The sequence below is a fragment of the Mustela erminea genome, chromosome 1 (assembly GCF_009829155.1).
Source record: "Mustela erminea isolate mMusErm1 chromosome 1, mMusErm1.Pri, whole genome shotgun sequence".
NCBI lineage: Eukaryota > Metazoa > Chordata > Mammalia > Carnivora > Mustelidae > Mustela > Mustela erminea.
Window position 1 is genome coordinate 4,453,054 of NC_045614.1, and position 22,933 is coordinate 4,475,986.

Here is a 22,933-nt window from a genome sequence, read left to right on the forward strand (position 1 = left end):
GGCGCGGATTACTCCAAAGTTCCATGGTGAGTATATGGCAAGAGCCAGGGACCTTCTCAATGAGGTCTACCCTGACCATCCCATCTTATTCTGTCCCCCCAACCATAGCTCTCCGACTCTTGTGACTCTGATCTAATTTTTCCTTTATCCACAGCACCAATCACCTTGTAATATAGACATATTTACTTATTAAGTTCCTTGTCTATTTCCCCTAGACGGAATGGAAACTCCAAGAGAGCGGGGGTCTTTGTCACCGACGTATCCCAAGGACAGTGCCTGCCACAAAGTAGATTTTCAGTAAACAGTTGTTCCATGAAATGAAATCATACTGAATCACATAGAAGATTGGTTCCTTTTCATTTCTCTTCAGTCTTTCTAACTCCTTCAAGAAAAAGTCTTGGCTTGGTGCTCGTGTGTCTTCAACTCCTCTCTGTCACTCTCTAATCTACCTTAATGACAAGAGAACAGATCTAGAGTTCAGAGCCTGGGACAGGTGATCACATCTGGTGCCTGGACTTTGAAATCTCCTGATAATCTGTAAAAAACACCGGTGACGGGAGCCTTAAAAAAAAAAAAAAATCCCACCTTCAGAGATTCTGGTCTTATTCGTCTGGAGTAAGAGAGCAACCTATGTCTACACACACACACATACACACACACACACACACGCATTTTGTTTAAATTCAGCAGGAGATTCTAATGTGCAGACTGCGTACAGAATCACTGAGCTGTGGTTAATAACACTCTCTGTTGTTACTGTATCCAGTTTTCTAGTTGTTTCTTATCTATAAGAAATGACTTCTTAAAGTGACACAATGTTTCCTATTTAAACACACCAGGGTGAGCAAAGGGAGTAGATTTAAAGAAAGACATAAAATAAATAGTAATTTGAGCCCCTGGCAAAATGCACGATACATGTTATCTTAATGTTACAAACAATAAAATTGATACACAGAGAGACTCTAAGTGGTGGCCCAAGTCCCTCCCAGAGCTAGAAAGTATCATTTTGAACCTAGGGAGTCTAGCTTGCCCCCTGGGGCTGAAGGGCTGCTACATTAGGTCTCTATCGCCCCCTAGTGGTCCAGCTTAGTTGCACCCACAGGGAGGGCTTGGCATTTACTCCCCCCTACATTTCACCAATGTAGACGGTTCAGCCCATCAGAATTTGGGGGAATCCTCTTCCTGATCTCCAGCATGTTCCCTGTACCTACAAGTTTCTTGCCAGCCACAAAGGCACACACAACCACACATAGCAATACTGAGTATGACCTCGCTGGAGCAGAGCCCAGTGGCCAGTTGGAGTCCCACCCTAGATTACCTTCAACTCACAGCAGATCTTGAATGCCACACCGAAGCCATTGACCCTTATCCCATCGGCAATAGGGAGCCATGAAAGTTTTGGGGAGCCCACAGAAAATATGTGCAACAAAGCATTTCCCCCAGAAGAGGGCAGCACACTGGGCATCTGGCTTGTCCTGTGTGAAACAATCCTTGATCCCAGTACTCCTCCCAGGGCCGGTATGAACCTGTACGTCCGCTTTGTATGATTTTTTAAATGGCAGCCCTTGCAGGAGAATGTCAACTCATGACACAAGGCTTGAGGGAGGACTTCAACTCCCAACCCCTACTTGTCCCACACCCCTCTCAGACTCCAGTTAGAATGGTGCTCCCCTCTGGCAAGAGGAAACACACATCCAAACCTGGCTGATCAAAGGATTGCATCTCTGTGGTTACTGGAATCGGTTTAATGGCATGGGCCATGACCTAAGACCAGCTGAGAGACTCTGGGAGCTTTATTGAATTTCAATAAAAGTTTATGTTATGTGCCCGAATTCACATAACACAAAATTAACCACCAACCCTATTACAGTGTACAATTCAGTGGCATTTAGGACATTCACAATGTTGTGTAACTGCTACCTGTACCAGTTCCAGGACATAAGGAAAGGAAACTCATCCCTACTAGCTGTCACTCACCGTTCCCTCCTCTCAGCCCCTGACATCCACAAATCCACTTTCTGTCTCCGTGGATCTGCCTGTTCTCGGTGTTTCATATAAATGAGATCACATACCATGTGATCTTTTGTGTCTGGCTCTCTTACTGATATCGTGTGTCCAGGATTCATCCACATGGCAGCCTGAGTCCCTGCTTCACTCCTTATTATAGCAGAATGATATTCCATTTTATGGAGACACCACATTTGTTTAACAGTTCACCTGTTGATAGACATTAATATGCTTTCCACCCTTTGACTGTTATCAAATGGTGCTTCTATGAACATTTTTTGTACAAGTATTTGTTAGAATATATATCTTCAATCTTTTGGGTATATCCCTAGGAGCGGAATTGCCAGGTTGTATAGTAATTCTGTGCTTAACTTTTGAGGGATGGCCAGATTGTTTTCAACAGTGGTTTCACCTATTTATGTTTCTATCAATGTACAAGGGATCCAATTTCTCTGCATTCTCTCCTACATTTATTTTTCTTTTTTTTTAATGACCAACTTCATAGATATGAAATGGCATCTCATGGCTTTGATTTACATTTCCCTACTGACTAATGACATTGAGCATGTGCACTTAGAGCTTTGGTGTATACTTTTCTTTAAAAAAAAATAATTTAGGCGCGCCTGGGTGGCTCAGTGGGTTAAAGCCTCTGCCTTCGGCTCAGGTCATGATCCCAGGGTCTGGGATCGAGTCCCGCATCGGGCTCTCTGCTCAGCAGGGAGCTGCTTCCTCCTCTCTCTCTGCCTGCCTCTCTGCCTACTTGTGATCTCTGTCTGTCAAATAAATAAATAAAATCATTTTTTAAAAGATTTTGTTTATTTGGAGAGAGAGAGCATGAGCAAGGGGGGTAGAGGCAGACTCCCAACTACCTCTGGGACTAACAGAGCTCCCAGGGAGCTCGATAGGGGACTCAATCCCAGGGCTCTGGGATCATGACCTGAGCCAAAGGCAGCCGTTTAACTGACTGAGCCACCCGGGCACCCTGGTATATACTTTTCAACTTGGAAGGATCTAAAGCCTAGCACTGCTGGCAGCTGCCTCCGACCCATGAAGTAGACCAGAAATAGAGGGAGACTGCCCTGGTGACATCACTGGAAGCCTGGATCCAGCTCTATGGGCAGCTGGATCCTTAACTTCAAAAATATATATGCTTGCTGATGGTGCATTTGTCATTTCAGCCAGCTGGAGCTGAACATTTTATTCTTTGTCGCAAAGAGTCCTCCCTGATAGAGACTGGGACTTGCCAAGATCACATGGCTGGTTCCAATTAGACAAGACGTCTCCAGACCTCCTACCCACCTGTAGCCTCCATAGTCAGGAGGCTAAGGGGAGGCTGTGAGGTTGGGTCAGCAGGGGCCAGGAGACAGGCACAGGAGATAAATTATTGCTGTGTATTTAGGGACAGAAGCATGGGTGTGGTGGGGGTGGGGGACAAGAGGCAGGTGCTTCTCTATCTGCCCTTATCCCCATCAGAAGGTTTTGAATGAAGGTTCTTCACTTCCAGGGTGCCAAATGCCCCTTTAGAGAATCTCTTGGAAGTACAGCTCCTCTCCCCCACCAAAAACACCAAGACAACATTTTGCAGGCAATTTTGTAAGTTTGCAGAAACTCCCTCCCTCTCTGACCCCCATCTTCCGAGCATGATCTGTCTTGGAGCCAGAGGTGAAGAACCTCCAGTTTCTAGAATAAGAAATTCAAAGGGATTGGAAACAGTGGACCTGTGATCCAGATTCAATCTTACTGCTGACTAACTGTGGTGCAAGGAACTTCGGGGGAAGGACAGACCCGGTTCGAATCCAGGCTGTGTGGTCCTGGGTAAGTTGCTTGCCCTCTCTGAGCCACATCTACGAAATGAGAATATTCATGTCTACCTGAAGTGTTGTGGGAGGGGCATTAGGTTCAATGATGTGTGTCATGGACATACAGCACCTGTCTCAATAAATACGAGTGGCCTTTCCTCTTTCAATCTCCCCATCTCTCCAGCAGGCCGATGGGCTAGCCTTTACTCTGTTTGGAGTGACACACTCCAGGGATCTCAGTGACATGCCCAGACAACCCTCTTTTGCAAAGAATGTCAAGTGGTCCATGGATACCTAAACCTATCCCAGGCCCCCAGATTACAAATCTCTTACTCTATACTCTCCCTCATTTACTAAGCACCAAGGAGCGTGTTCTTTCTGAGCACTGACCGCTACATCGAAAACTAGTGATACGTTGGCTAACTGAACATTGGGGGTGGGGGGGAGAGGGTTCTTTCTGTCTCACCGGTTCATCCACACCCTGGGAGTTTCACACCTGCCATTCCCTCTCCCCAGAACGCTCTTGCCCAGCCAGCTCTCAGTACGGCTGGTCTCCTCTTGTCGTTGAGGGTTCATCTGGAAACTGCACTTCCCCACTGAGCACCATTTGAAAGGGCTGCTTCCCCCCATCATGGTTCTCTAACGTGTCCCTGATAGAGACTGGGACTTGCCAAGATCACATGGCTGGTTCCAATTAGACAAGACGTCTCCAGACCTCCTACCCACCTGTAGCCTCCATAGTCAGGAGGCTAAGAGGAGGCTGTGAGGTTGGGTCAGCAGCACGTATTAGTGTCTGGAAATGCCTTGTCTGTCTTTTTATTTGTGTAACACGTGTCTCCTCATTAGAGCAGGGACATTGCCCGTCTTTGTTGCCTTGTATTGCCAGCGGCTGGTCTCAGACATTCAGCAGGAACTTGATGTATATTGGTGGAAAAGACGAATGAACGAATGAGTGGGAACACAGACGAATGAAAGGATGATTAAACCATTTGGATGGATAAATGAACACGAATGGATGGTCGAATACAGATGGGAGGAGGGAGGAATTCAAGGACAAGGCGATGGATGGTTGGATGTTTTGCAGATTCCATGCTAAACACTTTTAATACATGATCTTGTTCTATCCATGCAGAAGTCCCATGAAGGAAGAAACATCGTCATATCACAGACAAAGTGTTTAGGCTTCGAAGGTAGGAAAAATCACTTCCCTCAGATTATACCACTAGGAAATGGTCGAGCAGGATTCAAGCATAGGTCTGCCTGACTCCAAGCCCTGTATTCTTACCTACCACAAAAATCATCCTCCTGGACTCCTCTCATTTTAAGCCCATACAGGCCACCCAGTTCCTCTGCTGGTACCCATGTCCCAACAACAGCCAGATGGCCTGTTCTGGGCCTCCATGTAGCTCCATTGTCTACCAGTGAGATGGCCCCAGAGGCCTGCAGGAGCATGTGTGTGAGAGGGTCTGCAAGGCCTCTGCATTCACAAGCGAGTGCAGAATGAAGTGACTGGAAATCATGTCTGTTCTCTGGGATGCCCCCCAAGTACCAGGGACAGTGCATGGCCAAAGACAGGTCCAAAGGGTCTGGGGGTGATGGTCACAATTTATGAAGTTGCCCAAGCACCAAGCCACAGCCTGAAGTCATTCCCAGTGGCTGCCAGGTAACCCCAGCCCCTGGTGGGCCAGCCTCACAAAGTGAACACAGAGGAGGAAATAAAACAGAATAAGGGCAGGTCGTGGAGGGAAGCTCCCCCAGGGTCATCAGACTGCTGCGCAGAAGGCTCATGAAGTCCGTCCCCTGTCTTGGGGTGGGGCCATGCAGGACAAGGAAGACGGAGAAAGGGAGGTAGAGGAAAGAACCATGAGCATCTCTCGGACTCCTGATCCAGGCCTCCCTCTTCCAGGCACAGGTGAGTTGGCAGGTGCTTGGGTAGTCGAGAAGCTGGCCCCCATCAGCAGCTCTTGTCATCACTGACTTCCACGTAGGGGAGCCCCACAGGCCAAGTGTCCCGAGGCCAGTAGCGGACTTTGAGGGTTTGACCTGGCATCTCATACCTGGCGTCCACTAAGGCCATGGTCACCATGCCATAGGGAAAAGTGATACTGATGAGGACATGCCTGTGGGGTGCAGGGAGAAGGCGATGAGGGCACCAGATGCCGACATGCCCCTGAGCTAGCTTGATGTCCCCACCTAGGTCCTCTCCTCACTCCTCATGGATCCTGACCATCCAAAGGGACATTCTGGATCAGACCCTCAATTGCAACCAGATCCTACACTCACTCACACCCCTCCCCAGTATCGGTGCCTCTGCTTCCTGCCCCCAAGCTCCTGCTCCAAGCTCTGGCATCTGAGATTGTCTGGTTCTGGTGCCCCATACCCCAGGGCAGGTGCTTACCAGATGCTGTGCAGGTAAAAGAAATTGATCTGCTGCCAGAAGCTGCAAAGCAAGCGGTCACTGATCCAGCTGGCCAGTGCAAAAGCCCATAAAACCACGGAGACCTCCATGATATGCCGAAGCTCCTTATTGCTGGTTCTAGGGAGAAAAGGAGGGAGATTAGAGCCTGACTCAGATCGCAGAGCCTGAAGGGGCTGATGGGAAATTCCTCCATCCAAGGAGATGATGCTGAGAGGAGGAAATGACCAAGAATACCAGAAGGAGGGGGCCTCACTTGTGATGATTGCTAACATTTGCTGGGCTCCACAAGTTCTTCCGATAAAAACTAAGCCCTCACGACAATGCTGTTATTCTCATTTTGGAGAGGAGAAAGCAGGTATGTGAGATTAAGGTGTGCTCCAACCCCAGCCAAGGTTCCATGGCTAGTAAGTGGCAGAGCTGGGGTCTGAACCAGGTTTGTCAGACTGCAGACTTCTTAACCAACAAGACCTCCCCTGTTTGTGTCTGGGGCTGCAAGTGTGCGAACACCTGTGAGTCAGTGCCCGAGAATTCATGTCTGTGTGTGGGAGGGCAGATTCTCTGGAGGCCATATCTTGGGACAACTCAAGATCGGAATCTGTTTCCCCGACAGCAGAGCTGACCCAGCACCCTTTAGGAAAGAACATATCAGGGAATAATAAGGTAATAACTCCCATATGTTTAAAAGCACAGGGTCTGCTCCCTACTCTAAAATGGGACGGTCTGAACATCAAAAAAGAATAATAGGTAAGGACAGATGAAATCTCAATTGAGAGTCTGGGGTCTTGTGAACAGCATTGTTCCACGGTCAATGTCCTCCTTTTGAAGTTGTACTGTGGTTACGTAGGATGTTCCTTTGGGAGAGGCTGGGGTGAGCTGCATGAAGGATTCCCAAGACTCTCCACTATTTTGGCAACTTGCCATGAGTCTGTAACTACTTAATAAAAACTTAAAAATATAGCCCAGTGACTGCAATGGATTGAAACACTTCTGAGATATAAACATCCATGAGTTCATAATGATACTTTAAAAAAAAAAAATTTCATTGGTCTCTATTAAAGATGGCTAAGGCCCCAACTCATTACTCTGGAAATAGGTCAATTAAGGGAAAGAATCAACTATCCATCCTGTCCTTCCTGTGCAAACTGTATTTCCAGGTGGATGAGTGGAAGTCCTTCTTGACAGAAGAACTCCGGATAATCATTGCAGAAGGAATAATGGGTTCTGCAAACCACCCTCTTGCCACCACTAATGAAACCATGGATGGAAATGTGAGCCTGAATGGCTGCTAAAATCCTTGGGTGGAAAGTCAGTGGAAAACTTTACAATAAAGTGAGAAGATGACACCATCTGAATCCATTGATCCTTAAAAGCACTAAACATGGAACAACCACTCATTATGGGGTCCTAATGGCATGGAACAAGAAACACCCAGCACCACACATGAAATATTCTGGCCTCAAAATATGTAAACCTGGGACGCCTGGGTGGCTCAGTTGGTTGGACGACTGCCTTCGGCTCAGGTCATGATCCCGGAGTCCCGGGATCGAGTCCCGCATCGGGCTCCCAGCTCCATGGGGAGAGTCTGCTTCTCCCTCTGACCTTCTCCTTGCTCATGCTCTCTCTCACTGTCTCTCTCTCAAATAAATAAATAAATAAAATCTTTTTTAAAAAAATATGTAAACCTAAATCTAGATCTAACTATTATTTTGCAAGAAATACAAAAAAGAAGGGAAGGCAGGCAGGCAGACAATGAAAGACACCACAGGAAGCAGATGGCCAAATCCAGAATGTTCTACAGGACAAACGATGGAGTTTCTGTTATCAAATCAGAGGCACGAAGATAGGGGAGGGAGGGAGAGACTGCTATAACATGAAGAAAACCTAAGAGACTATGTTCACATCCCAATTTCAACAAGACTAGTTGGAAGACGACATCTTGAGAAACTGAGACAACAGTGGTGTGATCTGGGTATGGTCTACTTCATTAGCACTGAGTGTTCCCTATCTTCCATCTGTCCCTCTATATCCTTCTCTACCTCTCTTCATTCTGCCCTGTGCACTGGGGAGGCAGGGTGCTGACCTGTGTGGACTGAAGCCGGAGACTCCTTTGCTCTTAGGCTTCCAGTTAGATTAGCCAATTGTTTCCAGTTGGTTAAGCCAATGGCTTCCAATTGGGTTGACCAATGATTTCCAGATGGGTTGGCCAATGAAGCATCCCAGTAAGAAACCAAAGGGTATGAGGAGTGTATGGTTAGAATATTTATTCTCCTGGCCTCCTCCATGTGGGGTTGGCTCAAGCTAGTTGCCACCAGCAACTGGAGGTGACAGTTCTTGTTAAGGAGACCCTCTTCACAGGGCTCTCTTCTTCCATACTCTTGTATTCACTCCCTCCCATTGCTTCCTCCATCAGGTCTCCTGATGATCATAGGATCCAACTCTTATCAGCACAATGGTTCTAAATGATCCCTAGTGATTTTCCTACACCTGCTCTCTCCTTTGTAAATAACTCTTTTATTCAGGTCTCTTCAAATGACCCCATTTCCTGCCAAGTCCTAGTATGGGTTAAAAATAATAATAATTCTTTATTGGGAGAGTTAAGTCCTAAAAATTTAATGGGTGCCATATATCTGAGGGAGAATGTATAATGCAAGTTGGCAAAATGCTGATGGTTGTTGGGAGCAGCAGTTGGTACACGGAGGTTTATGGTACAACAATCTCTGCTTGTTTGTACGTTTAGGGTTTCAGCCTTAGGTACCAACCCTAAACCTGTCCCTTGTTAGTAGACGATCTTGGGGAAGGGACATCTCTCCCTTGAGCCTGGAGTCAATGAGAACTCCAACCCTGGGACTTGGTGAGAATGTGGGGTGAAGGAAGTATTTGGAGGGGGATGGGAGCCACCTCCCCGGGGAGGCACCTGCAACCACCACCCACTTCTTGTATTCCTGGAACACGATGTAGAGGATATGCACAGCAATGCTGTTGAGGGCATACGCGTTGATCACGGGCCTCAGGAAGGACAGGAAGGTGCTGACCACGGTGGTGATGACGACCAGGCAGATGAACTGGGGCCTGAGGGAAGAAGGGTGCAGCTGTCAGATGGCAGCTGGGAGTGTCCTGGGTGGTTTAGGCAGGGTCAGGAGATCTTGTGGCAGAGGTAGATGAGCGAAGGGAAGGGGTTCCAGGGAGCCCATCTGGACTAGAGAAAAGTCTTGAGGGTCCCAGGTGGGCTCAGCGAAGGGCCCCAAGAAGCGTCTGATGAAACAACCCAGGTGAGCTCAGGCAGGGTCTGAAGGGGGGCCCAAGGGTAGGGGTGGGTAGGATGATGAGAGGGTCTCGGGGGGCTCCAAGGGGTTTAGTCAGGTCAGCAGAGAGTGTCGGGGTCCAGGTGAGGTCAGTCAAGGGATTCAGAGGAGCCAGGTAGGTTGGAGGAAGGAATTATAGAGGTCCTATCAAGAGAGGGGTCCTAGAAAGCTCTGATAGGTCATATGGTTCAGGAGAGAGATTCAGAGGGGTCTCAGGTCAAGAGAGGGGCCCAGGAAGAACCCAGGAGAGTCCCAGGGATCCCAGGGATAGGCTCAGGAGAGAGGTCCCTGCTTAAGTATGGGTTCCTGGGACCCCCTCTTGGCTTCGAACAGGTTCTGGAGAAGGTACCAGACTATCCAGGTAGGATCAGGAGAGGATTTCCAGGGGTCCCAAGTACTCTCAATGGAGGAGTCCCTGGAGGCCGGTTAAGTCAGGTAGGGTCAGGAGAAAGTCCTGGGGTGATCAGGGGAGGGATTCCAAGGACCTCAAGTGAGCTCGGGGAGTGGACCCAGGAGCCTAGATGGGCTCTGGTGGGATCAACAGAGGACCAGCCACCGCCCCACCTGTTCTCTCCTAGGAAAGTGGGAAAGTAGCAGCGGGGCATCCATATGCTGTAGCCACTGGCCAGCAGCCACAGGATAGCGATCTCATCCAGCAGCTGGCCCAGGAAGCTAAGCGTCATGTGGAAGTACATGGAGAACAGGCCTGGATCAAGAGACAAAGGTAGGTGGTCAAGGGGGTGGTCCCCCAGCCCTACCACCCCACGGTCATAGACACCCCCCCACCTACCTACGACCATGAAGAGGACACAGGTGATATAAACATAGCGGGAGCGTTTCTGGGCGTAGGGGTGCATCAGAAACATCATGAGAGGCCCAAAGATGAGGAAGGTGACATTGCTGAACTGGAAAAGAGGAGGACATGGGGAGGGGGTTATCAGAATCACAGGCAGAGGAGGGCTGCCCCTATGTCCAACCCTAAGTTGGCCCATTGGTCACCTAAACCCTTTCAGGCAATTAATCAACCCAGAGTTTGTCACTCTTGTCAACCAGTCATCAGTAGATTAATTACTCCATCTCCTATTCCATCAGTTCACTCATTCATTCATTCAGTGAGTGTGGCAGACTATCTACTAACCTACTGCACCCATCTGCCCCCTTTTCCTTTTAGAAATAGGATCCCCCCAAGTTTTAGACACAGCTACACAACTGAAGACTACACTTCCCAGCCTTCCTTGCCACTCACTGTGCCCTTGTGACCTGGTCTGAGCAATGGGATAGAAATGCAAATGAATAATTACTTTTTTAAAAAATGTGAGCTACATTTATCCAGATTGACTGTATTACTGAGAAATTTTCGAAATCCAGGACTACACAAGGACCTGTTCCCTTGGTCATCTGAGGGATGACGTCATCACTCATCACAGAACCACTAGAAGATTCCGTTGTACCCTGGTGCGACAATTAGAGCGAGAAAGGCAAACAAAATCTTTGTATTATTATGAAAATAATTTTCACCTCAAGGAACCTCTGAAAGGCCTCAAAGAGCCCACGGTATCCACAGACAGTATTTCAAGAACCACTGCTCCATGAACTGCAGAGCTGTAGCGTGGTAATGTTGAGCTGCTGAGTTAACTTTCCAGAACCTCTAGCTCTAGACTTCTACCTCTACCTCTATCTCTACTTCTACCTCTACCATCTACCTCTAGACTTCCATTTCAAAAGATGAGAAGATATGATCTTGTCTTTTTAAGCTGTTTTTAGTGGGCCGTTTCATTTGAAACCAAAGCATCCTAGTTACTGGACTTCTGGATCCAAGTGACAAGGGATTGGATCCATGCTCCGCCATCACGGACTGTGACAAGTTAATTCAATGCTCTAACCTACCATATCTGCATTTGTGACATATGTGTAATGCCACTTGCCTCTTCATGTTCTTGACCCAAAGACCCCCAGACCTCAGCAGTCCATGAGTATGATTAAGGTGACAAGAACATGTGCACCAGAATTTCAAGGGTTCAGAGTCCCTGACTGCTGCTACAGGACTTCAGTGCCCCCTCAAAGCTCCCCCCCACCCCCAGAGATGTCCGGACCATAGTAAGTTTCTCACAAAAGCTCAGAAACTAGTGTTCTCCCGGTCAGCTTGAGGTCAGCTGCTTGCTCACTCAATTACAACCTTCTTTCCCCCAATAAACTCTTCCCCTTGTAAATGTCTCCTCCATCGCCTTCATCCCATCTTAGAAAGTGAAGAAGTAACACCCTGTTCGCCAGGGTGCTCCGTTATTCTCAGAAACCTAGTCTGAAGGGGTGCCGACTCAAAAACAGAGAGCTCAAGGAAATGCAAGTCAAAACCACAGGGAGCGATCACCTCACACCAGTCAGAATGGCTATTATTGAAGAAAAAAAAAAAAAGAAGACGACAAAATAACAAGTGTTGGGTAAGACTGAGGAGAAGGGGAAACCCTCGTGCACTGTCGGTGGGAATGCAAGTTGGTGCAGCCATGGTAGAGGTTCCTAAGAGATTAAAAATAGAAATGCCATAGGATCCAGTGATTCTGCTGCTGGGCACGGACTCCCCGCCCCCCCCCCAAAAAACAAAAACACTAATCTGTAAGGATATATGCACCCCTATTGCAGCTTTATTTATACTAGCCAAGATATGGAAGCAACCGGGGGTCCCTGATACATGAATGACTAAAGAAGACATGGTGTAGGGGCGCCTGGGTGGCTCAGCCCTTAAGCATCTACCTTTGGCTCAGGTCATGGTCCCAGGGTTGTGGGATCGAGCCCTGCATCGGGCTCCCTGTGTGTGGGAGGCCCGCTTTTCCCTCTCCCAGTCCCCCTGCCTGTGTTCCCTCTCTCGCTGTGTCTCTCTCTGTGTCAAATAAATCAATAAAATCTTTTTGAAGAAGAAGAAGGAGAAGAAGAAGGAGGAGGAGGAGGAGGAGGAGACATGGTGTATAGTGGAACGGTACTCAGCCACAAAAGGCAGAAATCTTGCCATTTGTGACAGTATGAAGGGACCTAGAGGGTGTTACGCCAACTGAAGTCGGTCAGAGAGAGACAAACACCGTATGATTTCACTTATACGTGGAGTCTAAAAGACAAAACCAGTGAACAAACAAACAAAAACCAGAACAGACTCATAAATACAGAGAACAAACTGGCGGTTGTCAGAGGGGAAGGTGTGGGGGATGGGCAAAACGGGTGAAGAGGTGTAACTTCCGGTTATGAAATCGGTAAGTCATGGGGATGAAAAGCACAACATAGGGAGTGTAGTCAATAACATTATAACATTTCATTGTGACAGGTGGTAACTACACTTACCGTGGTGAGCGCTGTGTAATGTATGTGATTGTCAAATCACCATGGCGCACCCCGAAACTAGTGTAATATTCCATGTCAACTACACTTCAGTAAAGAAGGAGAACACAGAGCACAGAGGCGAGTGTGGGGAAACCATTTACCTGATACAAGGTCACCATCTAGGACCCTAGGTCTTGGGCACCAAGACAAGGTCCCAAGGCAGGAGCCCTTCTGATTCTAGGGAAGCCCATGGCTTTCCTTGGGTGATGGTGAACCAGCTCAAGGGCTGGTCCCACAATTTGAGGACCCTTGGCAAGCTGGTTTTGCAACCCACGATCCCACCGATGTCCTTGCTTTCCACACCAATGTGTCTGATGCCCACCAATGGGCGATGTCAAACACATCTACCTGTTCCCAATGGCTACCTGAGAACATGCACGCTGTGTCTGCATCCTAACACCCGACCCCACTGGAGCAGACACCTATCCCAAACTGTACCAATCAGATTTTCCTGGGAATTTGAAACCTGGAACAGATACAGAGCCTGGGAGTCACCAGAATTGAGTTGCACCATTGTCAACTCTCTAATGTCTTAAGATATTGTCCTGATGTTTAAGACATGGCAACCATTTTGTCACCACAAACAGACAAGGCTGAGAATACAAGCAGATACCCAAGGGTTGTATCTGTCTTGTGCTAAATCCTCCAGACCTGCCGTGGACCCCAGCCCTCCCAAGCAACTCATCTCTCCATTTTCTAAGATACCCAGTACCTATCTAATGCATTCTTCCTGTTTGGTTTGGGGGTTTTTTTTGTTTGTTTTTGTCTTATTTTGTTTTTGCTTAAGCTAGCTTTCTAATGCTTGAATCCAGCAAAATCAGCACCATTGGTGTATGAGTTAGGGTTCTTGGGTAGCAGGCAACAGAAAACAAACTTATACCATAAATATAAAAAAGTGTGCATAGTTACTTAACTTGTTTGTCAATTCAGTCATTTATTATGGGGAGCTCATTAATCCAAAGAATTGCAGAAAACAAGGAAAGCCAGAAACCAGAACAGCTCTGAGCCTTGAGTGGAGAGTCTCTTCAGGGAGCAACTTTGGGCATGAATGGGGGAAAAAAATTATGTTCAGTTGTTATATCCAGGCCCAGGATACATCTCAAATGGAGGATATGCTGCCTGGGCCACAGCCCACCCTTGGTCAGAGGTTGGGGTGGGCACCTTGATTGACCATCCCACTGAGAACATAACCAGAAGGAAAGGGGCATTTGGTTTTCATAGGGAAGACATAGGGAAGACGGTGCCATGGATACCAAATGGGCAAAATCCCAAATCAGATGTTCCCTCTGCCTTCAAACAAACGCCAGTCCTTGGGCGTATCAAGTATGGCAGAAGATACTGAGCCAACCAGTTCCCCAAACTCTAAACCCTCCATTTAAAACACGTCTGTGACTCCCATAAATAAAATGCAAACTCTTAAACCTGGCTTGTGAACTCCCTCCATAACCACCTCTCTCCACCTTCAACTTTATCATCCAGGCGGAAGGGACAACTCAGTTCCCCCAAATGAGCCATACTTGCTCTCACCCCTTAACCTCCAGAAGTTGGCAGAGGCTGTTCCCACTGCCTGGAACAGTCTTTGTCCCCACTTAACCCTCTTTGCCAGGCCAACTACTACTCGGTCTTTCCCCTGGGCATCACCTTTTGATAAAGCCTTCCCAATCCCACAAGGCAGGGTTGGGTGATCGTTTGGGCCCTGTCCCTCTATCCTAACACTTCTCCAGCTGTTCTGAAATTGCCTCACTCTCCCACTAAAGCCGGCTTTGGGAACAGGCACTGTGTCTTCCCTGTTCTCCACTGTAATCTCAGGAACTGGGGAACTGGGTATAGTAGGTGTTCAATAAATGTTTCCTGCTGACTGGACCTCCAAGCAGGTTTCTGTGGTTCACCAGCCACTCACATGAAACCACTTGGCAGAAGGGGTTGTACCTGGAAAGTTCTGGATGGAAGGTGTTATGACTTTCACTTCCTTATCTTTGGACCACATGATTTTATAGACATTGCTTTCAATCCTCGTGCACATCTCCCCCCACGAGGTCTAACTTTCTAGTTCTTATTTGACAACAGATCTCAGAGAGGCAGAGTGACTTCTCTGAGGTTGCACAGCCCTGGGGAACACCAAAGTTTGCTTTTACCCTCTGCCTTAAAAGACGGAGAGGAGTAGACAGGCAGCAATGGTAACAAGAAGGCTTTCCTGCTCCCTGGCCATGTGGCCTGGTGTCTCTGGGTCTCCATTTCCTGCACCAGCAAAATGGCAGAGAACAATGATGGATAGCGTAGAGGCTGTTGAGGGCCATGCACGAGGCCAGGCATCGAAAGACTCCCTTGCCAGGGGTGTGGTTACAGTTCAACAAATAGCAAGGGTTACTGCCGGTGGTGGTGGGTGGGAGATAAGGGTCACAGGCTTATCCTTGGTTTAATTGCTCCAAGCTCAGGGGCCAGCAGAACGAAGACAGAAGTTTTTGCTAACGTCCCTCAGTGTGCAGAATGAGGGCAGAGCCTCTGACTAACGAGCTCCAGCTGGCTCCAAAGATAGCATCAGACACCGCCCCCTACCGGGGCCTCCCTCCCTGCCTCTGGGGCTGGGCCCCCACCTTTCCCAACCAGCGGCTCCACCTAGACTCTTCCAGGACAGAGAGGTGCTGGCCCAGGATCATGAGCCGGACTCTCTAGGTCCCAGCCCCAGCAGGTGCCTTCACCTCCATCTGTCTGTCCGTCCATCCATTTGCTTACTAACCATTCCTTCAGTATCTACCATGCTGCTCAAGGACCTAGCAGCACCCCAAAACAAAGTCTGCCTTCCCAGGTCTATGCAGTCAGGGTTTGGGAGGCAATCTGTGCCGCATTTTCCTCCTCTAATGCCAAGCATCACCATAAGGATGAGAGAACCAAGTGCTACGGGGCCGGAGAGTTTCGCTCACCGCTGTGAAGCTCCAGTGTCTAGAGCCAAGTCTGGCACACAGTAGGTGCTCAGTGAATTTTGGTAGGGAGCAAGGCACGCGGAGAATACATGTTCGCAATGCACCCGTGTGTGTCTGCCGCAGCTGCTCTACCGACTGTGAAAACCAGGGCTGCTGTTGTTCTGGAATAATTTGCTTTTTGATCACCAGTACCCAGCAGCGTGTCTGGTGAATGGATGTGGTTGGGTGGCTGGGTACCTGAGGTCTGGAAGAAGAAAAGGAGAGAGAGAGAGAGAGAGAGAGAGAAGGTTAGACAGCAAGGGAGGGAGGAAGGAACAGAGAAGAGAAAGGAGGGAGGCAGACTGACTGAATCGACTGCCCATTTCAGCTTTGGGGAAAGGCAGAGGGGGAGCCGCTTTCTCATTTTCCCTGGCCCGGAGCTGCCCCCATGCCCAGACACTTGTCTCCCACCCACTCCGTCGCTTGTGCATTCCATGGGCTCATTCTTGACTCCTTTGTTGTCCCTGTCTTCCTCACTGGGCGGTGACCTCCGTGAGGACGATACACACCTATTTTGTCCCTGGCTGTGTCCCCAGCACCCACCTCGCTGGGCATGCATTGGGCGCTCAAGAAAAATCTGTCAAGTCAATCAAATCAAGAGAACATCACCAAACGCCCCCGAGTGCTTTCTCCCCACCGCCGAAGCTCGAACTGTCACCACGCACACCCAGCTCTGTCACCTGTCGAGGATCCCCTCACATCCCCCCCGACACGTGCACAAGTACGCTGGTGCGGGGCCGGGGGTGTGGGGCTGCAGCATCAGCCGAAGACCCTCCCCAAACAGGACTTACTTGCATGAATTAAAACACTCATAATTAATTGTTAATCACCCAGTAACTGAGTGGCCTCACAATGCTGTGGTTAATTAAGTGAGAGGCTCTGGGACCAGGGGGCCCAGGCTTTAACTCCGGCACTTCCGTCATGCACAGCCTCTGTGCACTTGTGATCTACATGCTGTGCAACCCGGGGGAGGAAACACACACTCTCTGAGCCTTTATTCCCCATTCGTAAAAATGGGGAGAATAAGAGTGCCTACTTCCTAAAATTGCTAGGAGGGTTACAAGAAGCGCTATTTGTTAAAAAAAAAAAAAATTATACATAAACACTTTCACATCTCTGTGCTACATTTGCTTCCAATAGTAGTAGTTTTGTTTATTTCGTGCTTGGGATACATCAAGAACATTAAGGTGCTTTTTTTTTATTTGTCTTTTAAATTGATAAATAAATCACATACAGTCAAATTCACTCTTTCAAAGTGTGCAAGTGAATGGGTTTCAATCGACTCCTCATGCCGTTGTGCAACCATCACCGCTACTTAATTCCAGAACATTCTCATCATCACCCCCAAAACGAAACCCGGTCCCCAGAAGCAGTCACTCTCCACCCCCACTCCCCCCAGCTCTGGGCAACCACACATCTGCTTCTTATCCCTACAGATCTGACTCTTCTGGGCGTTTCTTATGGATGCAATCACACAGCGTGTGGCCGTCTATGACTGGCACCGTGTTGCAAGGTTCGTCTAGGATGTAGCGTGTAGCGCTCCCCTCCTGTTCACGGCTGAGTAGATGAAGGACAGCGTGCCTACCCATTCCTCCATGATGGACGTGTGGGATGCCCAGGAGCTGTTTCATCCTCCCTACGGTCTGCGTGTTGGTCATATTAGCACCTCACAGTTGTTCCCTTTCTGAGTGAGTACTCAGTCAATATTTGCTGAGTAAATACGAGTAAATAAATGAATGGACGTAAGAACGAATGAGTTTTTCTTCCCTGTCCCACCAGCATGCTGTACTTCTGACTTCTGTTTTTTGTCTGTCTCCTCCATCGCCCAGGACACCGGCACCGGCAGAGGTTTTCGTTTGCTTGGGTCACCAGAGCCCAAGACAGTCCCTGACTCAGTCAATTCTTGTTGAGTCATGAGCAAAATGAAGGGGTCCTTATCTCTCCAAATTGGACCCCTCTGTCATCCCCAGCAGGCTTTTTCTGAAGGAGGAAAGAGGTCCAGAGGGACCTATGGGGTCTGGGCCAGGAAGTGTCATAGGCACGGTCTCTGGGGTGTGAAATTATTCAATGAATAGGGTCTTCCCTCCTCATTTTCAGGGGCTGGGGGGGCCAGAACAATTGCTTTTGCCGTGAATTTGATGAGAAGGAAGGCCAAAGAGAGAGGTATGGTTTTAGAACTCATGGGACCTGCTCCTCACAGCCAGGGGCTCAGAGAGGGGAGGTTCTCCCCCTGCATCACACAGCAGTCAAGGGAGAGAGGGACAGAAACCCCCACACCGCAGAGGCCAGCAACAGGAATGCTCAGTGGCGGAAGGACGTGGGGAGGCTGTGGGAAGTACGGGCGTTACCAACTACACCCCCTTGCACGACCTCCCACTCTGACCTCTCTGCCCCTTCTATCATACCCCTTCTGCAGACTACGCCCACCGCTGCACCTTTGCCCATGCCATTTCCCGCTCCCGACACGCCACCCCTTGGTTCTGTATCCAAGCATCCAAGAGGGAGCTTTCTGGAGAGGATGAGACCCAGAGCTTCTGAAGTTTTGGCAAGACCCCAGGAAAGAAATTCAGCAGCACAGCTCAGCTGTCTCTCAGAAGCAGGGGGCCTTGACATGTCTTCCTCCACTGCTGGAAACCCTCCTGAGTTGTCAGCAGCCCAGAAGGAGGCCACACCTGGAGGCCAGCAGGCCAACGCCAGCAGAAGCAAAAACTGGAGCAGCCCACACCTTGACTTCTCCTCCACCCCGCCTGACCCAGGCCCTCCCATGTCCTTGACCTCTGTTCCTGTTGGATGTGCCCTCCTGGCTCTCCAGGGCCATCTATGAAAGCAACCAGGCGCCTCGGCTGCAGCCCACGTTATTGACTCTTTGCTGTTCAAAAGTCACCCGTGGCTCCCCGGTGCCCTCACCACGGATCTCACGTTCCTCTGCCAGGCATTCTCCACGTGGCCCCTGGAAACCTCCTCCACCTGCCTCTCTGCTCTCACTTCCTCCTTCATGGGCAACCGGGGCTCTGGCTTCGAGCCACCAACGGTTCCTTGGTCTGCCTTTCTCTTTCACCCCAAGATCTTGGCTTATGCTGGTCCGTTTGCTCCATATCCCTGAGAGAACATTGACTCATGCTTTAAGCATTGAGTTTCCCTCCCCATTCAGCGAGCGGAGGCTCCCCAGGTCGTCCCCGTGGCTCCCCACGGCCCATTCTGGTCCCTTTGCCCTCCCTCTGCTACAGGCTAACCACGGGCCTGGTCAGATCTATTTCTGAACCCTTCCTTATCTGGGGAGCACTGAGCCTCTCCAGGACCCCAGGATCAATCAGCTCAGGTTGATTCATAACAGTGAGGTTGAATGAATGAATGAGCCCAATGAGTCCATCAGGAAATACAGGATATATTTGGAACACTCCCACTCAGCACTCCAAACTCGTTCAGCTTTATCTCTCCTCATCACTCTAGCCACAGGAACACGCTTCCCTTTCCCAAACTGTGCAGGCTCTTTTCCTTCCAAGACTCATTACATCCTTTTTTCCCTTTATCCCTTTTCCTCGACTCTTATCCTACCAGGCAAGCTCCTGTTCATCTTTCAAAACCCAACTCCTCGTTGCCCTCCTCGATGAAATTGGTCAACACCTGGGCGGAGTCCTCGAGGGCTGCCTTCTAAACCCTGATCGGGCGGTGCTGGGCTCTGCCTCCCCCCACCCCAGAAGGCAAATCTTGCAAGCAGGGCATTGTGAAAGTGAAAGTCTCTGCAGAGTGAGCTGACTCCTAGGTGGGTCATGAGGAGATCAACATGAACCGATTTTTTTAAGAAAATTCTTGCTACGGGGGCGCCTGGGTGGCTCAGTGGGTTAAGCCACTGCCTTCAGCTCGGGTCATGATCTCAGGGTCCTGGGATCAAGCCCCATGTCGGGCTCTTCGCTCAGCGGGGAGCCTGCTCTTCTCTCTCTGCCTGCCTCTCTGCCTGCTTATGATCTCTGTCAAATAAATAAATTAAAAAAAAAAAGAAAATTCTTGCTACATATTTTGTCTTCATTTACATACCTGGATCCAAAACGTGCCTTTAAAAAAGCTGCACAGTATTTGCCCAGAATGTGTTCAGCCCTACACAGGCTGGTGGAAATGTTATGGCTTCCTTTTTATGTATTCCACTACTGATGGCCATTAAAGATGACTCAGACGGCACTTTATATATAAATTTTGTTTTCTATTGGGATTGTCTCTCTGATGCGAGTTCCTGGAGGTACAGTGATGGAGTGGAAGGGGAGGGGGCGCTGTTCGTGAATCCGGAGCGCCACGCAACTTGGCAGACTGCCCGCAGGAAGCCGCAAAATACGAGTGCCCATTCGTAGTGCCCATTCACTACAGAATGAATCCATTTTTAATTACTGATTTGAGGAGGCCAAAAGGGAAAGATCTCATTGTTTTCTGTGGGGCTGATTATTATAAATACAATATCAGAAGCTGGCAAACTCTGGCCCTGTGCCAGATCCTCCCACTGTCCTGCTCTGTGTGGCTTATGAGCCAACAGCGACATTTACCATTTTAAATGGTTGAAAATTTGAAAGAAGAATGATATCTTGTGACACGTGAAAGTTACACAAAATGCGGGCTTCGGTGTCCATAAATAAAGTTTTATTGGCACATGGCCACCCTCATTTGCTTATTACATACTATCTGTGGCTGCTTTCCAGGTATAAGGGTAGAGCTGAGTCATTTCCATACAGACTGTACAGCCCCAAAAGCCAAAAATCGTTAATATCTGGCCTTTGCAGCAAACGTTTGCCAACTCCTCAACGCTATTTATTAGCTCGGATGATCGGTTGGGATACTTAGAAGTGTCTGGAAAGAGAAAATCTTGGGGACACCCTTTATAACATACCTTGGATCCAATTCCTTGTGCCCTGGTCTGTTTTGCAAGAGCCTTTTCAATAGGAGAGGATATGTCCAAGTGTGTTCACACCAGGGAAAGATAACTACTATTTTGCGAAACTTCTGTTTCTCTTTGATAAGTATCTGGAAATGCAGGTACAGGGAGATGATGGGGTTGAAGCCTTGCATGTGTCACGACCATGTCTCCTGTAGCCTCAGAGGGTGTCTGCTAGTCTGCCAGACCCTCCATTTGCTGCATTTGGAGACAGGCTAAAGGAAGCCTGAACAGAGGAGCGCTTTGCATTGTCAAGCATAGCGAGACTCGAGGCTCAGCCCAGCCCCAGGTCAGCCCTCTCTTGGTGCCTTTTGTGGGGACACCTGCCTCGGGGTGGGCTGCCAGGGGATCCAGAAAGAAGACTCCTAGAACCTCCAACCTCTTCTCCGCCTGGGAGTTCAGCACCGTCAGCCCCCCTCCCATGGGTCAGGTGAGGGTACGCAGGACCAGAGGCCGTATTTCTGCCCAGGAGAAACAAGATTTGAGAAACGACGGGGAACCCCTGAATCTTAAACTCCCACCTCCTGGTTCTGGAAATTAGTGGGGCCAAACAAGGCAAAAGCAACCAGGACATCCCAGGACTGATTTTCCTCTCCCCTTCCCCCAAAAAGAATCTCCTGAAACGACCAGGTTCAAATCCTAGCTCTGAGTGCCAGCATGACCCTTGGTATAAATCTTTCAGCCTCCCTGAAGACCATTTCCTCACCCGGACAACGGGATTAACTTTATGTAATATACACTGTGCCTAATTCCCAAAGTCACTGTGAAGATTAAACTGCGATTTTTCCTCTGGAATATTTAGCACAACGCCTGCCCCGCAGAAGCACTCAATAGAGGTGTGCTGGCCTCACTCACTGTGGACTAAGCACCCTCACTATGTGCAAGGTACGGAGCAAAGCCCACAGCCCGCATCACCCCCCATGCCAGTGGCTCCAGGAAGGTGGGCAACCCGCCTTACCCATGGCAATCTCCCCAGCACCACACACGGGGGTAGTAACACAGCCCACATGCAGCTTTGGCTGCTTTGCGTCTTCTAAGCTTTGCTGAAATGCCTTCTGCCATGTAGGCATTTTGAGCCCTTCCAACAAGGCCTCATGGCAAGGGCTGGGGGAATGATGACCCCCGGTGCCGGTATGCCCAGAACTGAGGGGTCCCCAGGACACGGGACTTTCAACTCTAAAACCAGGACAGTGCCCAGCAAACTGGAAGGAGTTGGTCAGCCTAGGCTGGGAGTACAGCTGAAAACAAACTCGACACAGTCACCTCCTCCTGGAAGCCCTTCGTGATCCACCCCCCCAGTGGGCTCTCACATCACACCTCTACCCTCCCCGCTCCCCAAGGCTGCCCGTGCAACTCCCATTACAGCACCATCCTCCTGGGTTGTGAATGTCTGGAGTCACATCTGTGTCTTCTGCTCCGGCGGGGCAGGGGTGGGGGGCAGGTGGGGGGGAGACTGGCTGTTTTCCTGGTCACGGTTGCCTTTCCAAAACCTTTCACAGAGCCTGATGCCAAACGCAGACGAATGAATGAAAGCTAGCACCCCTCGCCCAGCCGATGCGCCAAGGCGCAGAGGGGTGAGTCCTCCAGCAGGATTCCCCAGCGGCGATGCGGAGGCGCCGGGTCGGAGCCCCGGTCTGTCACGACTGTCACCCCCTGCCCTCCCACCCGGACCTCACCGTGTTGTAGAACTCGGCCACCAGCTCCGAGTGCTGAAAGTTACTCTCACACCAGTCCACCTCGGAGCTCTGGTAGGCGAAGATGCTGGGCATCCTGACGCAGCGCCCGCTGCCCACTGGCTCAGTCTGGCAGAGAGGAGCATGAGAGCCTAGAACAGCCCAGCCCAGGTGAGACAGGCAGAGGACAGCTGGTTGCCCCACGGCAGGCAGGCAGACTGAGAGGAAAAACCTGCCGAACCACTCCCCCGTCGCACCAGGGTAGCCTCGCTGTGCGGTGGCGGCCGCCCTGGGCATAAGTGGAGGGGCTGGCACCATCCAGGGAGGGCGGAGGGGGGAGGGGGCGTGGGCAAGGCGTGTGCCTCCCATCCCTACCCACTAGGAGTGGGGGCTAGGGGGGCTGGTATTAGAACAGTAATTTAAAGTAATAGCGAGCCCGTTGGGAGGAGTAGCCTGGCTCTCCCCACTTTATAGAAGAGCACACTGAGA

General features: G+C 49.6%; 1 protein-coding gene across 2 annotated transcripts; it reads right to left on the reverse strand.

Moving 5' to 3' along the window:
• Positions 1–4,722: 4,722 nt before the first annotated feature.
• ACER1 (alkaline ceramidase 1) lies at positions 4,723–22,667 on the reverse strand. 2 transcript variants are annotated; one of them, XM_032307935.1, is made up of 6 exons: positions 22,448–22,666; positions 10,318–10,432; positions 10,092–10,233; positions 9,157–9,294; positions 6,205–6,342; positions 4,723–5,926 (listed from the first exon to the last, which is right to left on the reverse strand). In XM_032307935.1, the coding sequence occupies exons 1-6, from the start codon at positions 22,538–22,540 to the stop codon at positions 5,761–5,763; spliced, it is 792 nt and encodes a 263-aa protein (XP_032163826.1). In that variant the 5' UTR covers positions 22,541–22,666; the 3' UTR covers positions 4,723–5,760. The 2 variants fall into 2 exon arrangements, with proteins under 2 accessions (XP_032163826.1, XP_032163836.1); XM_032307945.1 differs by having other exon boundaries at positions 5,801–5,926; positions 9,140–9,294; positions 22,448–22,667.
• Positions 22,668–22,933: the final 266 nt, after the last annotated feature.

Coding starts and splice junctions, on each gene's coding strand:
- ACER1 (XM_032307935.1), bottom strand. CDS start 22,540: ATGCCCAGCATCTTCGCCTACCAGAGCTCCGAGGTGGACTGGTGTGAG. Junction 10,433..22,447: donor TGGCCGAGTTCTACAACACG/GTGAGGTCCGGG, acceptor CCTCTTTTCCAG/TTCAGCAATGTCACCTTCCT. Junction 5,927..6,204: donor TTTTACCTGCACAGCATCTG/GTAAGCACCTGC, acceptor TGCACCCCACAG/GCATGTCCTCATCAGTATCA.